We start from the raw sequence: 22710 nt of genomic DNA, 5'->3' as shown, positions 1-22710 counted from the left end.
ACGTACTGTATCGCACGTGGGCATCTCGTTGAGCATAGTAGAATCGAGTAGAATCAGAAAAACGTATCACAAACTTTAAGTATACAAAATTTCATTTATTATTCGATTACGATTCACATAGAATCTATCGTGGATATAATTATGGTTTTCTACAAGAAGACTTATCGAGGCTGTGTCATTGCATTTGAAAATGTGTTTAGCATACGTTGTATCACGAGAAGTTGCGCATGTGTTCAGCATATAGATATATATTTTTTCGATTTTGGGTAGAAAATGTGCACATTCACGGATACAGAAAATCACAGAAGGAATTAACGAAAAAGTAAGTACAATTTTTCTTCTTTTTTAACTTTACTTCCTCTTACATGTATTATTAATAGTAGTTACATATAATGGTTATAAGTAGCACGTGGTATATTTAAGTGTATATAGCGCGGCCACCATGTTGCGCTTAGTATGAAACTTAATCAAAATTTATTATTCTAATAAATACACCGTGTTAATAATACTTTAGAAATTGTGTATATTTAAAATAGAATACATTACCATTGAATAAATATATTATCAACTAAAAATATGAAATTCATAAATATTTTTACAAGTGTTTTAATAATATGTATGGAATTTTCTCTTATAAATAACTATAATGGTCAAAGCAAGAAACAATAAGAAAAAATATAATACTTAATTATTCAAATACTATATACGGATAATGCACGAATCACGTGGTGCGTAGCTGTAAGTAAAAGAGAAATTTTATTTTAAAAGATATGTAGTTTCATGATATTAGTTTGTTTGCGTTATAAATTAAACGAAACATTTGGATAACTGCTTTCTACACGATGCCAGGAATGTAAAGTGATGTAATACTACATGTAATGTATGCCTATATTTGTCGGTTACTATACAATCGTATAAAATTATTACCGAAGGATAATAATAATAATTTACTGTTACAAGATCTTTTAATTTCTATATTTTTAACATCATAAGAGCGCCCGTTTTATGATCATTTTTAAGAAATTTGATTATTTTACAAATAATCAGATAAAACTGTTTTACCAAATACGATAAAGCTTTTACATATCTTCAATCCTTATCAACAAGTAATAACATGTAGTATCTTTTTATTAATAGATTTCATGCATATTGTAATCCATATAGTGGTAGATTGTAAAGAATGCATGTTTTACACTTAGAAATAATAGTTGCTGATTTGATTTGTTAGTCGGAAAACGAGCCCTTTTAATATTTTTACTAGTAACCAATCGGGAACGTCTGATACTGCCACGTTGCCAAGTATCCGGTTGTATTCGGCCAATCGTAGATTCAGCGCCCAGTTGGAGCGGCATCTCTCCGTGGCTTGTGTAAACGTGAAGTAGCGAGCAGCTCAAGATCTGGTCGCGGTCGAAATTTGTCGGGAGCCGTCGCCATGTTTAGAAGTGTGTGCGTCCTTGAGCGAGTCGAGCGAAAATGTTCTGTAAAATATTAGATATAGCTCATGCACTGTACATTACGTGAAGTACCTAATTACAATTTAATGCTTGTCGATCACGGGTGTAACAATTATTTTTGTGGATGGCTCACCTACGTTGCAGAATTTTGTGATTACAGTATGGTAAGTCCGCCCTCCTATCAGACCAACGCCAACATGGCGGACGAAAAATTTCCTTTGTATCGCCGCGAGGCTCCACTGACGCAATTGTGAAAAATGTATTATTTGGAAAGCGATACACTTTAAAAGGTCGGAAAAGCTGTTTCCACTCTTAAAAAGCTTAACTGATAGACTGGTGTGATGATTGTCGTTATTACATTAAGACAAATTGACATTTTTCTAATAAAAAGACTTGAACGCCCTGAATGCTTGATATATTGGACGTTTGCGTATTCGTTGCAATCTTTTGATATTCTAAATGACATCGTTCATTTCACTATTCGGTTGATTGTAGATACGTTCTTATTACTCATGATGCCGTATTTTTGAGGGTGTTTTTTCTTCTGCGCAATACGCATGTTTTATAAATTCCAATGTGGTGTATCAGTTGGATCAACGGAGAAATTTTGATTTCGGCGCTTTTTTCACAAATCAATTAACGTTCTCATTTTGAACCATTGAGATTACTTTACTTAGAATAAGCTTGAAATGTACATATCTGATCTATAATTAAATAATAAATTGCTTATATACATTTTAAATAATTGAAAAATAAACTGTTAGTAATTTGTGAAGCTTTAGTTTGTTGTTTCTTATACATCTTTTTCTCTCATTATCAATTTCATATGTTTATTTTTTTATTGCAAAATAAATATGTAATTGTTACAGAAATGTTCAATTTAAAAAGAAAGAAGCACAATTTCAATTTATTTTCATATCTTTTCAATTTTTAATTTGCTTATTTTGTTTGTTTTCTTTTCCCTATTTGTTTGTTTTTTATTAATTTATTCTGAATACAAACATATAGGTTTAAAAAAAAAGCTTGCTTGATAAATGTAAGGTACAAAGATTAAAATATTTAATGCTTGATACATTATTACTAAGATACTTATGGGAATAACAAACACATTTAGTAAGTTACTTTTATTATAAAGTATAAAAAATATTTGTTTTATATTTTTTTTTAAATATAATTAGAAATTATTTAAATTTGTATTGTTGGTTTGATAGATAAAGGTATAGATAGAATTATACAAAAATATGGATTTTGAATAAAAACATACTAATTTAATATTTATTGGTAACAATATATATTTATATTTATCTTTTGAAGTATATTTTTCAGTTTCAATGTAATGTGTTTATATACATTTATATTTCTCTAAATATTATCAATATTTTATTCTTATGTATCATTTTTTTTTCCTACAAATGATAAATGGTTTCATTGCTTTATTTTTCAATTGCAAATGACAAATTATTAATAACATTTCTTATTACTTTATATCATAGTGTAATGTGTAATGAGTGATAAGCAGACTGCACCTATTTTACCACCCCTCAATGGGGGTGGAGGAAATAATGGGGGTAGCAATGGAGGTGCACCGCAACAGACTGTTAATTTACAACAAGTTCTTGCTACTGCCCAAGGACTTAATGTCCTTACTACAGGTGCTGGACAGCAATTTGTTATTACTTCACAGGTCCCTGGTCTTACACAGGTGCATATTTTTTAGTGTATTCTAATTTTTGTAACTTTTTTTATATATATAATTTTTTATAAAATTTTATATATAATAAATGATATAATAAAAATTTAATGATTTTTTGTTTTTAATATGATTATACAGGTTATACCAAGTAATGCAACAACAAATACAAACATTCAACAAGTTGGTGTTACAAGAATTGTTAATATCAGTGGTACACCACCACGTGCAGGTAGTGTGGGAGTTGCAGGTGCAAGTAGTTCACCTCTTACATCTCCTACTCGCCAGGGTTCACCTAAAGTTGTTTTAGCAACATCTCCAAAACTTGTTCGAACTTCTATTGGAAATATGTTTGTTGCACCAACCTCGCAAGCTTCTGTGCATCATTCACCACCTGCAAGAAAAAAGTTGAAATTAACAGATTCTACTGAAAAACATACTATGCTTGCCGATGATGCAATGGGTTACAGAAGGAGAATTATGGAACATAAAATGAAAAGGATGCGTGCAATAAGAGAGAAATATGTAGAGAATGCATCAGAATTATTCTTTCTTCATGCTGGAGGCAATATAATGGATTTTCAAACATGGAGGAAGAGACCTCCAACACCCCAATATTTGCATTTTTTACGGCAACATAGATTAGATCCAGATGATGATGATGAAGATTTAACAGCTCCACTGCCAGCAATATCAGAAATTCCACTAACACCAACTGCAACAACTGTTTCTACAATAGTTCCTGTGAATCAGTGTACAGAAGTAAAAATTTCTGGAATGAATGTTGCTCCAGTTGCGGTGTCCACGACATTGCCTGCTGCAGTAGCTCAACTTAATCAACAAGGTAATCATATTATCATTGTGAATACATTTGTAACTGATTTGATAATTTAAATTATATTATAGCAATCTTACTTCCTAATAAGATGTTTTACATTTAACACTAATCAGTTTCACTAGAATATTAAAAGGCACACCATTATTTTTAAAAAAAGTATAAGTAATATAGAGTAAAAGATAATTTCAATTCATGTGTAATGTATTAACCTTGCACAAAAACTATGAACATATTTTAGAATATGTTCTGTTTGTAGGTACTTATGCTAGTTTCTCATTATTAATAAGTAGTTTTTTGAGAATGTGGAAAAGCAATTAGGAGTTTTAGTATATATCTTACAACAACCAAATATGTAATTACTTTGCATAATAGGACATGTACCAGGTAGGCCTCAAGGGGGCCGCCATGGCATGGTGTTTGCCTTCAGAGCAGCAATTCAGTCTTCACCAGTCACCGCTCACCCTCCACCTACTTCTTCTACTCTAGCACCCACGCTCATTATAGGTGATTACTGCAGGCTTATCGTTTGATGTTTAGACTCCTTACTTTTTTTTAAAAATAATCTTTATTGAATTCTGTAAAATTATTTTCAATATATCTAAAAAAATTTCACTTAATTGAGAAAATATCACTAGATATTACTTTGCATTATTAGTGAAACAGTTAATTATAGGTTTCATTAAATAAACATGATATGGTGAGTGAAACATGATATGGCTACTTTTTGTACTCAAATAGTATTGTATATTTCTTAAAATACTAAGAGCAATGATTTTCGTTTAAAAAAATGCAATAGGCCATTTTCTTTCATATTAGATGTAATTTTTTTATTTTATTTTTTAATACAATCATGTTAAATTCATAGTTCATTTTCATTTAGTGATTTATACCTTTGGAAAAAACTTACAGCTATGTTTATGTTAATCATTTATATATTATGATAGTATATTCTTTTTGATATTGTAGAATATTCCACGGTAGACGGCTGATTCAAGTTTATACATTTTGGATCAGTTCACTCTTTGTGGAAATATTAATTCACAGCATATGTAAGGTTGTTTAGCAATATGCTTTTCAGCCGAAGGGCGCTGTTGATACATGTATACATACTCTTAATTTTCTCTAAACATGATTTCTTCATGTATTAAATTATTTTATTACTATTACAGGTAATGCACCAGTAGTTCCAGGTTCACCGAAACCTGTGACAACAACTGTTACAAGTCCAGTGATAGATAAATCTACAATAGCTACATCCATTACAACAACTATTACTACAATGACTACTCCTACCCTTACTTTTACTGGAGCTACCACCACCACAGCTACTGCTACTACTGTTACTAAAACATCTTCTGCGCCTACTATACCTACTCAGCCTGTAGTTAAACTTGTTAAGTTACCTGCCTCTAATGCAGCTACGTCATGTGATATCACAAATAACCAAGAACAAATTGTAGAGAAGGCAAAACAGGTAAAGTAATTTCTATGCAATTATGCAACATTTAATGAATTATTATGATAACTACAAATTGGTATAATTTGATACATAAAATGTTTGTAGGAAGCATACGTTATGCAAAGGATTGCGGAATTACAGCGGGAAGGATTATGGTCAGAAAGAAGGTTGCCTAAGGTACAAGAACCACCTCGTACAAAGGCTCACTGGGACTATTTGTTAGAAGAGATGGTTTGGCTAGCTGCTGACTTCGCTCAAGAACGGAAGTGGAAAAAAGCTGCAGCGAAAAAGTGTGCGCGTATGGTACAGAAATATTTCCAAGAGAAAGCAATTCAAGCACAAAAAGCTGAAAAATCACAAGAACTTAGGTTAAAGAAAATTGCTAGTTTTATTGCAAAAGAAATCAAAACTTTCTGGACAAACGTGGAAAAAGTAAGTAACAAGAAAAAGAGTTAGAATTGTAAACTATAATAATACAGATTTTACCCCACACTATTAAGCCGACAATTTCAATGTATTTCAATTGAAACTGTGTGCTCGTTGTGGGAACAGCAAAGTCTGCTCATTGTGTATGGTTGTATTTATTATTACGGTATAATCAAAGAATTGATGCTGGACATATATTTTTATGTAGCACTTAAACCATTTATAAGACTGAATGTATATTTCATGTTTTTTCATTCTGTTTTCAAGTTAGTGGAATATAAACAACAGACGAGGCTTGAAGAGAAAAGAAAGCAGGCACTAGATCAACACTTAAATTTTATTGTGGGTCAAACAGAGAAATATTCAACATGGTTAACTGAAGGACTTAATAAAACTGATGGTCCTCAAAGTGTGCCAGCCTCCATGAATAGTTCACGTATTTCTTCTCCAATACCACCCGGAAAATCTCATTCTGATGGTATGTAAAATACATTTTCCTAAGCTCATCATATTTCAATTATGTTAATAATTTTAATCTTGTTAATATAGAGGATTTTCAACCAAACCAAAGCTCAGATGATGATGAAGAAACCATAGCAAAAGCCGAAGAAGAATTGAAATCTGTGACAAATCATAAAGAAGAAGTTGAACTGCTGAAAAAAGAATCAGAGCTACCCCTAGAAGATCTCCTTAAAGAGTTACCACCTGATTACTTGGAAAATAGAAATAAAAGTTTATCACCTGCATCAAAAGGAGTAGAGGAAGTATGTAAAATATTTTTAGACCAAGGGTTTTAATGACACTATTTTTTACGGCAATAAAAAATTTGTTATATGTATTTATTAATAGGAGAGTGAAAAGACAACAGATGGTGATATGGATTTTGTTGCCGCATCGGATGAATCCTCCGATGAGGAGGAGACTATTATGGAACAAGAAAAACTGGAAGAAAATGCGGATTATAAACAAGAATTAGATGATCTTAAAGTATATATATACTTTTCTAACTATTATGGAGGACTTATGGATTTTCTCTATAAAAGTTTAATACTTTCAGGCTGAAAATGAAATGTCTATCGATGAACTTATTGCCAAATATGGTAACATGTCAGATGTGCCAATAGATGTTGAACAAGAACCTATACAAGGTCAATATTATTTAAGTTAATTTTCGCCATATTATATGTGTTCATTGATGATGATATTCTACCGATCCTGATGGTTTAAGAAATGGTTTTCATTCTTAATTCCTGTTACTGATGTGACTTGAGGCATTTGTCTGAAAATTAACATTTGTTACAATAATCCAATAAACATGAAAATTTGTAATACGTATATATATGTATTTATTTGTGTAGAGTCAGATAAAGAAAGCATAAAAGAAGAAGCTCAGGAAAATGACGAAGAATCTACGAGTAACGAAAGTGAAAGTGAAGAGAGTGACAACGAAGTTGATGAGGAAGAGTCTCAAACACAAACTGATAATGAAGCCGATATTGGACTTAAATCTCTCTTAGAAGATGTATCCATGGAAAAATCATCAAATGATAAGGTTAGACGGTGTTTTCATTAGTACTCGTATAGGAATTTTGTATACAAAAAAATAATTGCACTGGTCATTCTGCCTTTTACAGACTGCAGAGATGGACCATTCAAATGCTCGCGATGAAATGGATAACGTCGCAGCATTGGCAGAAAGTATCCAACCTAAAGGAAATACTTTACTTACCACCAGTGTATGTGTCATTGAAATATCTTTGTAATTCCGTTGTGGGTATATCAATTATTCAGCCTTTCATCCAAGGTTGTGTAACAATATTTAGCACATGACCATTTACGAAGGCTAAAGCATAAGTGATTTTCTTTTAACAAGTAAATTGATTCATCGATTTATTTTAGAGAATTATCATGACAAATTTTACCAGTTACACGAATTATACGAATTAAAATAAAGTTATGTATGATTGTCTAACGAAACTGATATAATTTTAGGTTGTTACGAAAATTCCATTTCTTCTGAAACATCCCCTTCGAGAATATCAACATATAGGATTAGATTGGCTTGTTACAATGTACGACAGGAAATTAAATGGTATTTTAGCAGACGAAATGGGTTTGGGTAAAACCATACAAACGATTGCTTTACTTGCGCATTTGGCATGCGAAAAAGGAAATTGGGGTCCTCATCTCATAATAGTACCAACATCTGTGATGCTTAACTGGGAAATGGAATGTAAGAAATGGTGTCCAGGATTTAAGATTTTGACTTATTACGGAACGCAAAAAGAAAGGAAACAAAAAAGAACAGGTATTGGTTTATCTCTGAACAAATATAAGTGCAAATAACAGTATTTGTAATATTTTGTTTATTTTTAGGTTGGACTAAACCTAACGCTTTTCATATTTGCATAACATCATATAAACTGGTTATACAGGATCATCAAAGCTTTAGAAGGAAAAAGTGGAAATATCTTATATTGGACGAAGCTCAAAATATAAAAAATTTCAAATCACAGAGATGGCAATTACTATTGAATTTTCAAACCCAACGGTAAATATCTATTTGGTTAATATAATTTATAAATATATTATTTTAAATTATATGAGGAACTTCTATATAAAAATCCTTATTATTACAGACGATTATTGCTTACTGGCACACCTCTACAGAATAACTTAATGGAACTGTGGTCATTGATGCATTTTTTAATGCCGAATGTATTTCAGTCACATAGAGAATTTAAAGAATGGTTTAGTAATCCTGTTACTGGGATGATAGAAGGAAATAGTGAATACAATGAAAATATTATTCGTCGTCTGCATAAGGTCTGTACGTAATTTATTTTTATATACCTTGTTTCACGTATGCAATTATTCGCTACCGACACAGATATATGATGATTACGTATCGCATGTCTGTTTTATATAAATAGCGAGATATTAAAAAAAGTTCTCTATTAAAACTCGCGTGTCGTAAAGTATTGATTTGACATACGAATCCTGTCTAGAGAAACACTTACAACTTTCATTGTATCTCTGTTATATGTTATTTATATAGTAATTATATTGTTTGTAGGTTTTGCGGCCTTTTTTATTACGAAGATTAAAAACAGAAGTAGAAAAACAATTACCCAAAAAGTATGAGCACGTCGTCATGTGCCGTTTATCAAAACGTCAGCGATACCTATACGATGATTTTATGTCCAGAGCGAAGTAAGCATTACATATTTTGTCATTTCTTTTTATATCACAAAGATTTATGTAATATGAATATATATATATATATGTATATAATTGTTTTTCATTAAGAACAAAGGAGACCCTCGCTAGTGGCAATCTGTTAAGTGTGATTAATGTATTAATGCAATTACGGAAGGTATGCAACCACCCAAATTTATTTGAAGTTAGACCTACTGTATCACCATTTCAAATGGAAGCTATTGAATATGTCACAGCTTCGTTAGTATGGAGTGCTCTTGATTATGATCCATTTAAGGTAAAATATATAATTTAATTTTTTCTAATATTAATTATGCTCTTAGAAGTTTAGAGGAAAGTATAATATATTTATTTTTTACTTTATAGCATATCGATCTATCTAGTATTAATATTTTATTATGTGATTTGGAGTTAAGTCTTACTGCGTTTGTGGCGCATAGAGTCAGACGATTGCAAACACCACGCAAGCTTATAGAAGAAATAGACACACAACCAGATCCGTCTCCGAGATGTCCACCTGGAAAGATTAAAATTAATGTTAGATTATCTAATCAAGTTAAGCCGTCATCCGTACCGCGGCAGACACAAACAAAATTAAAGAATTTGACTGGAATATTGCCTACTCCAAAAGTTGGAACGTCTCCTTTGATAAAAACGGCAAATAATCAAAGCACTCCAGGGCAAGGTAAGAATGATTTTATAGACATTTCATATTTTGGATTTTTCCAATTTTTGCAATTAATTTTCTCTGTTTTTATAAATTCATATATAAATTCATAGGTGTCACACTAAAAGTAGCAGGTGGCCAACAGTTGCAAGGATATTCCGTACAATTAGTTCAACATCAGGGTAGTGTAAAAGGTGAGGGTTTTTTTCTCGTGTGGTTTTATACGTTTACTACGTATATTTATATCCAAAACCTGGAATCCTTGTGCATCATCGATCAGTGGTTGCACTCAAACTTATCACTGTGTAATCATTCTTGCAATGGTGCTAGAGCAATTGATCTCGGGCCAGCTTGTTTATAGTTTCCCCATGTTATAAGCATTCTAGAACCGAGAGCACATTAACAAAACTTACATTTAATTATAATCTAACATTTGTGAATCACAGTTTGTGTAAAACATTTGTTGTGTTTGCTTCGAAAATAGCAATTCCTGTTGGAACGCTAGCACATAACCCACAAAGTACAACAGTGACACCAACTACAGCAGCAACGAGTGCACAAAGGATTACAGTAGGGAATGCAAATATTATAGATGGACTGCAACGTCTAGCAACGCAAACAGTTGCAGTTAAACAAGGTGATTCCGTCCAAAGAATAGCAATGCCTAATCTTGCACAAGTGGTTCAAACATCTATTGGTAGACATATCATTCTGACTTCAAATCAACAAAACACTAACACAGGTTTGTCCTAAGAGTGCTCATATCCCACTGATTTCATTTATGTTCTATGTTCAAAAAATATGCACCATATACATATATCCTTTTTCATGTCATTTGTATGCATTTAGATGAATGTTAAGGAATAATACAAAATGCATGACTACAATATTCCTTATGTTAACCCTTTGTGGACGGGACGGTTCGAAGTCAACCGTACCGTTGGGCCGAGCTACTGCAGCGATAGTCATTTAAAATTGCCAGCGCACATTTCTGCTTAGACGCGCTTTTCATTCATAGGTGTCAAATTCCTAACATATGTACATGCATAGATTCTCCACAGGATAAATAAAATGACACACATATATGAGTCTTTTTGTTCTCTCAGTTGTTTTCGTCGAACGCGTATGACTTCCTCAGCCAAATTGATGGCTTACGCAGAACGCATATATTCGGCGGTAGTCCGCAAAGGATTAATAGGCAATATTTCTACCCTAGTAAATTGATATATTTTTCAGATCTTATTTAAATTTGTCTAAGAATGATTAACATTGTTTATATTTACAGTTTCATTTCCAGTAATGACTCCATGTGTACCACGTTTGAAAGTTTTACCAAAATCTTTAATGGGCCTATCTACCTCGGCAACTACAGTAAACAAAGTTATAGGAGGAGTGGTTACAACTACAAGCGGAACAAGTGGAAGACCTGTTATGAGGGTGCCACCTCTTAATGTCACTGCACAGTCTCCTGCTGGCAATGGACAATCTCAACAACAATCGAACCGTTGTGGTATTGTTACTAGACACGCACAAAAAGAATCAGAAAAGGCACAAATGAAAGAACGTCCAAAATCCGAATTTTATTTGGTAATTATCTTAATCGAATAAGGTTGTAAATATTCGAAGGATTTAAAGATTTAGAAAATTTAAAATATAATATCTCTTTTTAGCCACAATTAGAAGAAGAACGGAAACAAAGAAGACAAGCTAAACTTCGTCTACTTGCAAATACTAATGAAAGACGATGTGCCGCATGCCCTCTCTATGGAGAAGATTTGTTTATGGCATTAAGAATTGGTAAACCATCTACGGCATGTCGGTGGCATAATGGTTGGGTTCACTGTGCAACTGCTAAAGATAATGCACGTACACGGAGGCAGTTCTTTTCTCGCACAGAAGCACTTGCAGAGGCGATCAAAAGTACAGAACAAATTGTTGAGGAGCTGAAGGAAGTTTTTGAGAGGTATTGTATATTAATAAAAAAGAGTTTAGTGTTTAGTAATTTATTGAAGTTATTTAATTATCCTTGATGTAATATAATATTATGCTAGGTTTGTTGTACATGTTCCTGCTGTGTGCGCCCCTACGCCACGTTTTCACGTTTCTCATCCTCCTCCACATAAATTGTTCGCTCAACGACGTATACAAATGGAATTACAACGTCAACTATCGCCAAAATTGGCATTGTTCCATCCAGTAGCTAGTGCAATGATGACGCAGTTCCCAGATCCCAGATTGATACAGTATGACTGTGGAAAATTGCAATCTTTACATCAACTTCTTAGAAAGCTTAAATCTGAGAACCATAGAGTTTTAATTTTTACACAAATGACCAGAATGTTAGATGTATTAGAAGCTTTTCTTAATTTTCATGGACACATATATCTACGTTTGGATGGTACTACTAAAGTAGATCAGCGGCAGGTAATGATTATTTACTGTAAATTATTATATCATTATTTTTTTTATTGTTCTCTAATATGGCTTATTTTACGGGGAACTGTAGGTTTTGATGGAAAGATTTAATGGAGACAAACGAATATTTTGTTTCATTTTGTCGACAAGATCTGGAGGTGTAGGTGTGAATCTTACAGGAGCAGACACCGTTATATTTTATGATAGTGATTGGAATCCTACGATGGATGCCCAAGCACAAGACAGGTGTCATAGAATAGGTCAAACACGTGATGTACATATCTACAGGTATATATAAAAAATATAATATACGTATATTATATTTATGAATATATTTAATTATTCTTCACATGTTTTAGGTTAGTAAGTGAAAAAACCGTAGAAGAAAATATTCTGAAAAAGGCCAATCAGAAGAGACTACTTGGAGACTTAGCTATCGAGGGTGGTAATTTCACAACTGCTTATTTCAAAAGTGTAAGTATTTTGAAAAATTTTAACGAAGAAATATGCTCTAAAACATAATATTTTATGATTGTAATTTATCTTTACAGTCTACGATTCAAGATCTGTTTAACATCGATCAATCGGAGAATGATGCAACGACTCGAATGGCCGAAGTATTGGAACAAAATAGAGATCGAGAGAAGTTCTTGCAAAAGGATAATCAAGGTCAAACTTTAGAGGATAAAGTAGCGATGGGTGCGCTTGAAAGCGCTCTTGCTGCTGCTGAAGAGGATCTTGATGTACAAGCCGCAAAGACTGCTAAAGCAGAGGCTGTTGCTGATTTAGCAGAATTTGACGAAAATATACCTTTGGATGACGCGGACAGAGATGACATGCAAGTTAGCAAGGCCGAGCTTGAAGTACAAAATTTAGTATCTCAGGTAAAATAACGTTTTTATTCATTTTTATAATATTTTATTCAGATCTTAGCGTGTACATCGATAAAAATGTTTGTGTTTTTGTACATAGTTAACACCCATAGAACGTTACGCGATGAAGTTTGTCGAGGAATCAGAGGGTACATTTTCTGCGGCACAACTTGCTGCAGCCGAACGTGAACTCGAAGAACAGAAGAAAGAGTGGGAGTTGGATCGGCTACGAGCGTTGCGCGAGGAGGAAGAAAGGAGAATGCGATTAGCAGATGACGATGAGAAGCCTTTGACGTTTGGACGCGAGGATGCGCAAAATCAGGTTAATAGTGCTAGTAATTCTAAGAAATTAGTCAATAAGAAACTCCCACCGAATAGGAGGAGGAATTCGCGTAAGAATATTAGTAAAAGTGCTCAAGAATCGGAAAGTGAAACTGAGACTACTACAGAATCAGAATCAGAGTCACAAGAAGATGTGGTAGAAGATAGCCTTGACGAAGAGTCGAGTCATACGGAAAGTCAAAGTCAAGGCGACGAGGATGAGGAGGAGGAAGAGGCACACGATCAAAATGATTCTGAAAAGGGTGGATATCCCAAACGTAAGAACCGTTCTAATAAATCATTTAGTCAAAATCATTTCGATCTGAACAGTCCACGGACGAGATCAAGGGGAAATGTTAAAATTAATTTGTGGACATTGGACGTAAGTCCTATCTTGCCTGGTATAAAACCGAAATGCCGAGGTAGAGCCAGCAATTTGCGTAAACAACGTGAGCTTGAAATGAGGATGAAAGCAGAAGAAAGTTTCATTTTACCTTTGCCACCAGTTTCAAGTCCGAAAAAGTTAAATAATACCAACATTTCGAATAAACCCAATGAAGAAGATAATACTGTGAATGAGAAAGAGGTGGTAACAGCTGATTTAAAACATACAGATGCTGAAAAAAATACAATTCTGCCTGTTGATGAAAAGCGATCTGAAAGCATCGAAAATTGTAAAGTGATTGTAAATCATTGTACCATTGCAACTTCTTCGCCAAAATCGAACTACGATAAAACTGTCATAGACGAATCTAATACCACCATACCTTTAGATTCGTTAGAAATAGAAACGTGTTCTCAATCAGGTAATTCATCGGGCATATCAGAACAGAGTAAAGATTTAGAAGAAGATATAATTGATAACAAAGACGGTGGTGAAGCAACACAACAGTTAACAGAGAGTACCACATCTTCAATATATATTACAAAGTTAATGTCCATAGAAATGGCGCAATCTAGTAATTTAGAAGGTGCTGCAAGTTGTAATGACGATTCCGAATATTCTAACGTTGATTTGATCTCACAGAATAGTAGTACTCGTTCAGTTGTAATGGAATCGAATATGGTAAAAAGAATTTCTGATTCGAAATGCCTGAAAAGTTCAATGACTTTGGAGATAGATGAAGAAATTAATATATCGGAAGATTCATTGATTGCTCCCTTAAAGAATAAAATAGTCGTTCACGATACAGATGAAAATACTGAATCTACAACAAAGAAATTAGTAAGTGATACTGTTTCTAAGAGTAAGATAACTTCATCTGCCATTGATGAATCAAATACGGGGTTAAAAGAAGAACTACTTATCTCTAACGCGGAATCGAATGTATTAAAAAATAAAACTGTAGACGAGCTCCAAGATATAAATATTTCTAATGACGAGTATAGTTTAAAAAATGATACAAGAGCGCAGAGTCCTATCGAAACGAAAGAAGACATGGATATGAAAGAAATTTCAACAAATAATAAACAATACGATGAAAGTACTTCAAATTCAGATACAACAAATAAGTCTGCCAATGATAATGAATCCATTTCTGTGATAGAATCAAGCTCTAGTCAAGAACCTAGTAGCAGCAAACAAGAAGACTATACTAAATTAGATGAATGTGTGCGCGACGAAGATGACACAAAAGTTCAGTCGACCTCATCGACACAAAACAATGACAATACCTTTTCCTTTGATACTTTAGGCTCGAATGAATCAAGTGGATCTGAATCTAACACAGAAAATAAGATTAAATTTCGCAAACCAGATACAATATCTTACGGAGTGACTACAAGGAGCGCGAAAGTAAACGTTAGCGTAGAAAATACTGAAAATAAAAATTTGATATTATCTAGTAGTGATACATATGAAAGTCAAGGAAGTGAAATTTCAAATTCAAATTCGAATACTCATCGTAAAGAAACTAGCAAAGTAACACAGATTCGAAGGCCCGACACACCTCGACCGACGATAGAACATTCTAGGATTACAAGATCAAGTGCAATCCGTTCTTTAACACCTCCACCGAATCCAAATTCCACAAAATCATCGCAAAAAAGACGACCAGACACTCCTTTGCCTGAATGCTTTAGATCTTCTCCACGATTAGCGACCAGGTCTGTGTCAAATTTGACTTCGTCACTAAGAAACGAAGAACAAAATACAGCGTCATATGAAAAACCCATGACGCGTAGGTCAAAGACTTTGGATAATGGTGTTTTGAATCCAACTGTGTTTCGAAGAAGCAGTTCAATACCACCTATGAAACCAACATCCGATTCGAAAGATTGCGCTAGTTCTATTTCAACTAGATGTAAAAGAAACAGTGAATCTACAAGTACGAATACAAGTACACCGAGACGACGACCGGATACACCTGTTCCTACCTTTGAACAAGGATCGAGAGTTACTCGATCTGGATTGAATTTTACGCTAAATTCGGCAAAGGGTCCTAATCATGTATCAAACAAAGGGAATAAGCACATTCGGAAGATAGATTCGTCTTCTGATTCAAAATCACAGGAAGAGGAGTCTTCTACCGTTTCACCATTGTCTGGAAGAACAGAAACGTTGAACACAGATTCAAATGGTAACGCGGTTGTGTCAGAAACCTTTCCCAAGCAAGATGATTCAACGCTATCCTCCTTTAGTGAAATTAACGAGAAACCACAAAGAACTGCTAAAGTCGTTGCTATTCTTACTTTGGATACACGAAGTAATCATACCAGTAAAGCTTCTAGTTCCGTTCATACAAGGACATCTAATTGCAATTCGTCTGACACGAAAAATAATAAAAAAAACGCCGATTCTAATTCCAATTCCACATCTGATTCGTCAGGGAAAAATTGCGTTCTTAGGATTTCAGATGTTACTCCGAATTGTAAAGTAGATGGGTGGTGTGATTCTGGATTGGATACCGGTTCTCGAGATCGTGTTTCCTCTAATGTATTTTCCAACGTAGCAAGTACTTATACCAGTTCCAACAAGGCAGGAAAATCACCGACGTTGAACAAAAATACGTCATTGAATTCTAAACTTAAAACTGATAAGGTTCCGATACAATCAACAGTGATAGCATTGGTTGATTTGGACAACGACTCTAATTACGATTCATCAGATGGGTCAAAGAAATTAAGAAGGAAAATTAAACGAACACGACTGTCATCATTTGCAAAGCCATTGATAAGTGGAAAAACGAACGAATCACAAATAGCTGACACGCTAGATGACGAAGAGCAGATACCGCCAATGAAAAAGTCGATTCGTACTCAGCTTACTCCTCCTCCTCCTTCTTCGCAAACAACTCAATTGGAAAAATTCAGTAGCGGTACTATATCTTGAGTCCCGCTAAAACTTTATCGCTGTAACATTTAGCAGCGTGTTTGTATAAATATTTCTCATAATTTAGACATTAACATTGTCTTGAACTACTACTACCTGGAGCGGCGTGCGCATAAGAGAAACCAAGTTCTAATTGTTTCTTAATTTTCACATGATTCTTGTATATAATCACAAAAGTAAAGATAAGTGAGAGCTTTCTTTCATCGTACTAAGTACATACGTGTAACATTTTTAGCATTGTAAATTGTACTTTCTTGTAAAGAATTCAAGTGTCTTTAATTGACATTGTAATTTATACTTGGTGATAAAAACAAACGGAAGAAAATGATAAAAGAAACAAGGCATTCGATTGTATTATAATAGGATATATAGAGGAGAAAAAAAATTCATTATAGCTTAGCTCATTAGTACGTTGCGAAAGTCTCGCTTTTTGCGACGATTTTGTAGCGTTTGATTCCTTAAATAAACAGAAATAAACAGTCGAGTCAGAGGTAAAAAGCAGAAATAATTCTGCGAATGCGACGTACTTTGCTCTCGTGTAACGCCTTGTACTCTACATAACTTACAAGGTTGCGACCTGATTACATATTAGACTTAAGAAATTCTTCGTTTAATGGTATGCCCCATTGTAATATTTAAGTTGCGTGCCTGTATTTTGTATGATCGAGTGAGTCCGAGGAAGGAAATAAACAAAATATTCCTTGCTATGAAGATCATGTGTTTTCTTATTTCTTGGTGCGGATCCAAGTCTGTTCGATCAAAGGTTCAGTTCCGTTTTGGTGTCAAATTTTGCTCAGTGTGCTTGGTTATATATACCGAGATCATTGAAAGTAATGATCTTGTATTCTCGCGATGTTTTGGTGTGGCAAGGCTATCATGACCGCACATTAAAGAAAAGAATTTTTTTTTGCAAATATTAGATAATAGCATGCAGTAGAAAGCTCCAAATAATTATTCGAAAAATGGCACCAAAACACTGCCTTTGCCATTCCAAACTTGGAGTCAGCCAAGGTATAAGCAGGCACATTAATGAGCGTCTTGTACAATACTTAATATCTACGCGGGATTGAAGTAATGAAATTCTTGAGTAGAAAAATGAGCCTTTGAACGAGCAAAATGTATGTATATTTCCTATTCATTTCCTTGATCTTCCAAGATTACTCAGTTATTCAAGCATTCTAGCATTTTTTCAATTGCATTTAATAGAAGACGTATGAAGACATATATAAAAACGGAGAAGAAATCATTTTTTCTTCAAATTATTCGTCATGTTTGAAAAGTGAGTGTTTCGTACACGACGCTCGTTCTTTGTAATCTTTTTTTTAAATCTTGTTGAAGCAGATTTTTTATTTGTAACTTTCGGATCTCATAGACGTACTTTTTAATGTCTTGCAGATATGGTTATCGGACGACAATATGGAGCAAATGCCGGTTAGTATAGAAATTTTATTTCTATTTTCATTTATTATTTATTTGTACTTTCAGTTTAATCTATGTAAAATTTAATTTAATTATTAGATGTGGTGCCCTCCTACACCTCCTACAACAGATAATGATGTTTACATCGACTATTCCTTGGGATTCCTTTATGAAAATACTCCTATGTCAGAGGCACAATTACCTCCGATATACATTAAAAAGGAACAAAAAAGAAGTAGGATTGAAACTGGAATTACTGATCGTGATGGTAAGTAGTTTATATATTTATAACAAACCTATCTATGCTACTTTCTTTGTGTACATATACAGTTGATATCGTTTTGTTTAATTGTATATTAAATTGTTTATCTTCTATGTAGGACGGCGAACGGTTAAAATGCGACACAAGGAAGAATCTGTTTATGCACCGAGATCTTTATTCGATCGACCTTCACCAGCGCTTATGAAAATACGTCGCGATATGAAACTACATAAATACCGTATAGTTCGGCCACAAATTCCACTGCCTGGTATAAAACCGTCGCATATGTCAAAGTCTTCCGTGGACCAAGAACATGTTTTAGATTGGATGATACATGAGGATTGGGCCCTTCTCCAAGCAATTCAGGTTTATCAAGGACTGCCGTTAAATTTGATGATTTTATCTCCTGGTCATACTCCCAATTGGGATTTGGTTGCGGATATAGTTAATAATACTTCTCGAATATATAGATCTCCTAAACAATGTAGAAGCAGATACGAATCAGTAATAGTACCAAGAGAAGAGGGAAAGTTACTTTATGATACTACGCCGAAGAAACAAAAGAAACAGAAAGGAGTTTACAAAATGCCTCAGGTTTCCGAGGTATATCGAGATATTTTTATTCTACACGAGAGATATTTGTTGGAAAAAAGTTATCATTTTTTAATCGTCTTCTTTTAGCAACAAAGTAAAACAAACAGGCCAATGAAAACGTCTCAGTTATATAATCAGGATAAAAATCATTCGTTTACATTAATGTGCTGTCAGAGATTTGACACCATTAAATCTGTTTCGAATAAGAGAACGCCTACTGTTAAACCGTTACTCGTTAACCCATTAATGAAAAATCCTACCAACGCTGCAGTTTTAGCTGAATGTGGTATCCAATATGATAACCCATTAGCTCCCATAGAAGTTGCAACGCGACGCGCCGATAGGATCGCGAAGGAGAAACTGAAACATGCTGTTAGTATAATAAGGCTTAATGTCTTTTAATTATCGACATTTTTAAACACTTAATGGCATCATTCAATATTTTGTATCCAGGTTTTATCAGCAGAGCAACAACAACAAGTAGCCGCTCGTATATTACAGCAACAGCAACAACAACAACAGCAACAGCAGCAGCAGCAGCAGCAACAAGTTCAGCAGCAGCAGCAGCAAATCAAACTCCAACAGCAACAACAAGCTCAACAAAATATTTCAAATACCTCAAGTCCTCAAGTGCATCAACTAACGCAAGTTGCGACCACCGCCACAGCAGGGTTAACTACAATGAAAGCTATTACCACAATTAGTAATGTTACCACGGGTGGTACGACACTTGCTACGTCGACAGTTAAAGCTCGACCAGGAGGAACGTTAAGTATGCAAGATGCACGGACAACGCCAACCGTTGTTAGTGTTGGTAATCTTCAAGCCGCTCAAAGAATTGCAACAGCGAGTTTAGTATCTGCTGCACAAAGTTCACCCGCGGTTACGCAAAAAGGTATTGGGGTTACCGTGGCGACAGCTCCGGGTACTAAAACGTTAACTGCAGCGCAATTACAATATTACCGACAACAGCAAGTTCTATTGCGACAGCAGCAACTAAAGGTATTGCAAGCACAGGCTGCTGTAAATGGTCAAAAGGTATCGGTAGCTGTTTCAGCTGCCGCTGCGCAACAAAGGGCTACGTTGATGAAGCAGAATATAACTGCTGGTACTGTTGCACAAGCAACTGTTGGAAAACAGACGGTAGCTCGTACAGTATCAGAAACAGAAATGGCTGCTTTAATAAAACGGCAGGCTTTGCAGCAACAAGCAAAAGCTGTGGCTCAAGTACAGGTACCTGCACAGACTGGACTTACTCCGGCCCAAATATTTGCTCAGGCAGGTTTGCAGGTACAAGCTGGAACATCAGCTAGTGGAACTCCAGTTGCTACCTTAGTAAAAACTGCAAACGTTGCCAGTGTACGTACAGCAACACCTCAACAAATCCGTCAGCTCGCTCTGCATCCACAAATTATCACTCAAAGAAAATTGCCAGCGCAGAAAGTTGCACAACTAACGCAAGTCGCTGCGAAAACTGGTGTTCAGACTCAACTGATTGTACAACAGAAATCATTGCCTGCGACTATGACCGTGCAGCAGATTCAACAAGTTATGAAACACGTTCAACCATCAGCGATGCAACAATTTACACATGTACGTTATATACCTCAGATGCCAATTTTGTTGACATCGTTCGTTTCTTTTACATTTTTTAAAAATAAAATATGATTTCAGGTTTCTACAGGACAAGCAGTTTCTCAACCTGGACAAGTAGTTTTAGCAAAGTCTCCGTTGCAGACGAGAGTAATTCCAGTCGCATCCGCTGCTTTGAAACAGACGATCCAAGTTATGACTGCAAGTAGTGCTCAATTGCGCCAAGCTGCACCTGCTCAGGGTAAACCTGTCGTTACAGCTGCAAGAGGTAGTCCTGGTCCTAGTCAAGTTAAATTGCAAACTCTTGCACATCCCATTCATCCCCAGCAGGTACAGCAGCAGCAGCAACAACAACAACAACAACAACAGCAACAACAGCAATCACAAACTCAACCAGATACTCAACCGAAGTGAATATGTTTCATTACATACGTTCAAATTTATTAGATGTTACAATTTTTTCTACTTACGTTAGTCGAAATAAAGCTTTTATTTGTGGAATAAAAAACAAACGACGACATTCCAAAAAATATTGCAAGTAATTTAATTACAATCAATTTGATGTTACAACTGATGATGTGATCTTTTGTCTTCTTACATCTTTACGTTTATATTGCTAGAAGCTTTTCTGCTTTTGTATTTCAAGTTCATCTATGAAAACTGATATTTCTACTATCGCCTTTCAAAATTTGCTAGCTGAATTTGTATATAACATCGAGAGAAAAATTTTGTGCGCTATAAAGTTTTGAGGAATTGCGATATGGTATTATGACATTGTTTTAAGTCATAAAAATGTGAAAAAGGTTATGAAATTGCAAATAGCAACAGAAGTGGCAAGGCAATACAAGTACACAGCTTAATTTTTTAATTTCATCGAAATTAGTGCGAGTTAAATGTTTTGCGAAGGTATTGATGTACTAATTTATATTAAGCAATGCAGTTCTGTTTAAGTGATATATGGTGGTATATGAGTTAATCTTAATATGTCATCCCGAGAGGAGCAAGTAATTTATAGAAGTCAATCATGAAATCAAGATATCTCTACGATAATCTTGATCATATGTTAAGATGTATTTTTCTTGACTTTGTAAGAATTAAGAAGAGGCGATTCATCTTCGAGAAATGTATTTAATTTGTTGACACACATGAATGGAAAAGAGTAACTACGAAGCTACGACTGTATATGTATCTATAGTTACCTGTAGGAATGAAAAATTTCATTTGATGATACGATGTTTATACTAGAATCTTTACCGAATTGTGTAAGATTGTACTAATAATATATATAAATATGTATAATTCGTGTATAATAGACGCTAAAATAAATCTATCATAAGGAATTTTGTGTATTCCGACGAAATCTTGTCAAATAACTTGCCAAGAAACCGTTATTACCATGTTATGTATTCCTTTAAATCCCGTATCTTTTACTAGAAATATATTCGCGTATTGTTTGAAACAACAAACATATTTCAGCTGGACAGAGTTCATGGGCTACACTGTATATAGAGAGTTCAGCTACAGGTGTACAAAATTTAAGAGGTGATTCTTAAACTTAAAATAAGATAAAAAGAAAATTGCATTTTTGGCTTTGTTTTTTAGTTATTGATAATTAAAAATCAGCCGAAATACCTCGGATTACCTTATGGATTTTTATGAGTAGATAGATTTCATGTTTAATTTACGATTTTTCTTACGAAATGTGCAGGATATTTTACATCCAGAATGCCACAATCTTCTTTGTGACTTATACTAGTTACTTGAGTATTGCTGTGCATCCCGCTGCTCTGGTTGACCAATTTCGCTCGTGTAAGGAGGTTTGCTCGCGTACAGGGGTATTTCGGTGGCCTTTTAATTGACGATAACTAAAATACAAAGCTGAAAACACAATTTTTTTATTCTTGATTTTCATCTTATTTTAGCTTCAAGAATCTCCCCTTAAATTTTTTATACCCATAGCCGAACACCCATATATGTAAATAAACACATTTTTACATCTATTTGATAATTTTGACCGTGTACAGTGGAACTTCGCTTATCCGTTCCTTCTTTATACGAACTAGTTTTTGGTTAGCGTTAATTATATGAACATATAACTGAGCCTTTGTTATTCTAACTACACTCGAGCTTTTTTTATAATTGCCGAGATA

General features: G+C 34.2%; 1 protein-coding gene, 1 long non-coding RNA gene and 1 other non-coding gene across 8 annotated transcripts; 2 read left to right on the top strand and 1 right to left on the bottom strand.

Annotated features, from left to right (window-relative positions):
• Nucleotides 1–109: 109 nt before the first annotated feature.
• Nucleotides 110–21900, top strand: Dom (domino helicase). Of its 6 annotated transcripts, XM_071999789.1 has the most exons (33): nucleotides 1474–1618; nucleotides 2948–3156; nucleotides 3286–3988; nucleotides 4355–4486; nucleotides 5152–5456; nucleotides 5547–5873; nucleotides 6135–6345; nucleotides 6417–6631; nucleotides 6717–6854; nucleotides 6925–7015; nucleotides 7226–7419; nucleotides 7502–7603; nucleotides 7860–8175; nucleotides 8244–8418; nucleotides 8507–8693; nucleotides 8944–9080; nucleotides 9177–9363; nucleotides 9453–9771; nucleotides 9867–9947; nucleotides 10238–10495; nucleotides 11039–11340; nucleotides 11424–11716; nucleotides 11805–12177; nucleotides 12260–12456; nucleotides 12528–12642; nucleotides 12720–13052; nucleotides 13141–13362; nucleotides 18088–18123; nucleotides 18211–18379; nucleotides 18492–18976; nucleotides 19055–19339; nucleotides 19421–20560; nucleotides 20642–21900. In XM_071999789.1, the coding sequence occupies exons 2-33, from the start codon at nucleotides 2959–2961 to the stop codon at nucleotides 20972–20974; spliced, it is 8559 nt and encodes a 2852-aa protein (XP_071855890.1). In that variant the 5' UTR covers nucleotides 1474–1618; nucleotides 2948–2958; the 3' UTR covers nucleotides 20975–21900. The 6 variants fall into 6 exon arrangements, with proteins under 6 accessions (XP_071855886.1, XP_071855890.1, XP_071855887.1 ...); XM_071999785.1 differs by lacking the exons at nucleotides 1474–1618; nucleotides 18088–18123; nucleotides 18211–18379; ... (2 more) ...; nucleotides 19421–20560; nucleotides 20642–21900 and adding an exon at nucleotides 110–322 and having other exon boundaries at nucleotides 13141–17403; XM_071999786.1 differs by lacking the exons at nucleotides 18088–18123; nucleotides 18211–18379; nucleotides 18492–18976; ... (1 more) ...; nucleotides 19421–20560; nucleotides 20642–21900 and having other exon boundaries at nucleotides 10238–10390; nucleotides 13141–17403.
• On the bottom strand, nucleotides 875–2065 carry LOC139985398 (uncharacterized). Its single transcript, XR_011799404.1, has 2 exons — nucleotides 1588–2065; nucleotides 875–1478 (listed from the first exon to the last, which is right to left on the bottom strand). It is a non-coding gene; the product is annotated as an uncharacterized lncRNA (long non-coding RNA).
• Nucleotides 5926–6060, top strand: LOC139986059 (small nucleolar RNA snoR639/H1). The gene has a single exon (XR_011799560.1). It is a non-coding gene; the product is annotated as a small nucleolar RNA snoR639/H1 (small nucleolar RNA).
• Nucleotides 21901–22710: the final 810 nt, after the last annotated feature.

This window comes from Bombus fervidus, chromosome 3 (assembly GCF_041682495.2).
Source record: "Bombus fervidus isolate BK054 chromosome 3, iyBomFerv1, whole genome shotgun sequence".
NCBI lineage: Eukaryota > Metazoa > Arthropoda > Insecta > Hymenoptera > Apidae > Bombus > Bombus fervidus.
The sequence above is the reverse complement of the archived record's forward strand: the minus strand, read 5'-3'. Positions and strand labels throughout refer to the sequence as shown.

Coding starts and splice junctions, on each gene's coding strand:
- Dom (XM_071999785.1), top strand. CDS start 2,959: ATGAGTGATAAGCAGACTGCACCTATTTTACCACCCCTCAATGGGGGT. Junction 8,694..8,943: donor TTATTCGTCGTCTGCATAAG/GTCTGTACGTAA, acceptor TATTGTTTGTAG/GTTTTGCGGCCTTTTTTATT. Junction 9,081..9,176: donor GATTTTATGTCCAGAGCGAA/GTAAGCATTACA, acceptor TTTTTCATTAAG/AACAAAGGAGACCCTCGCTA.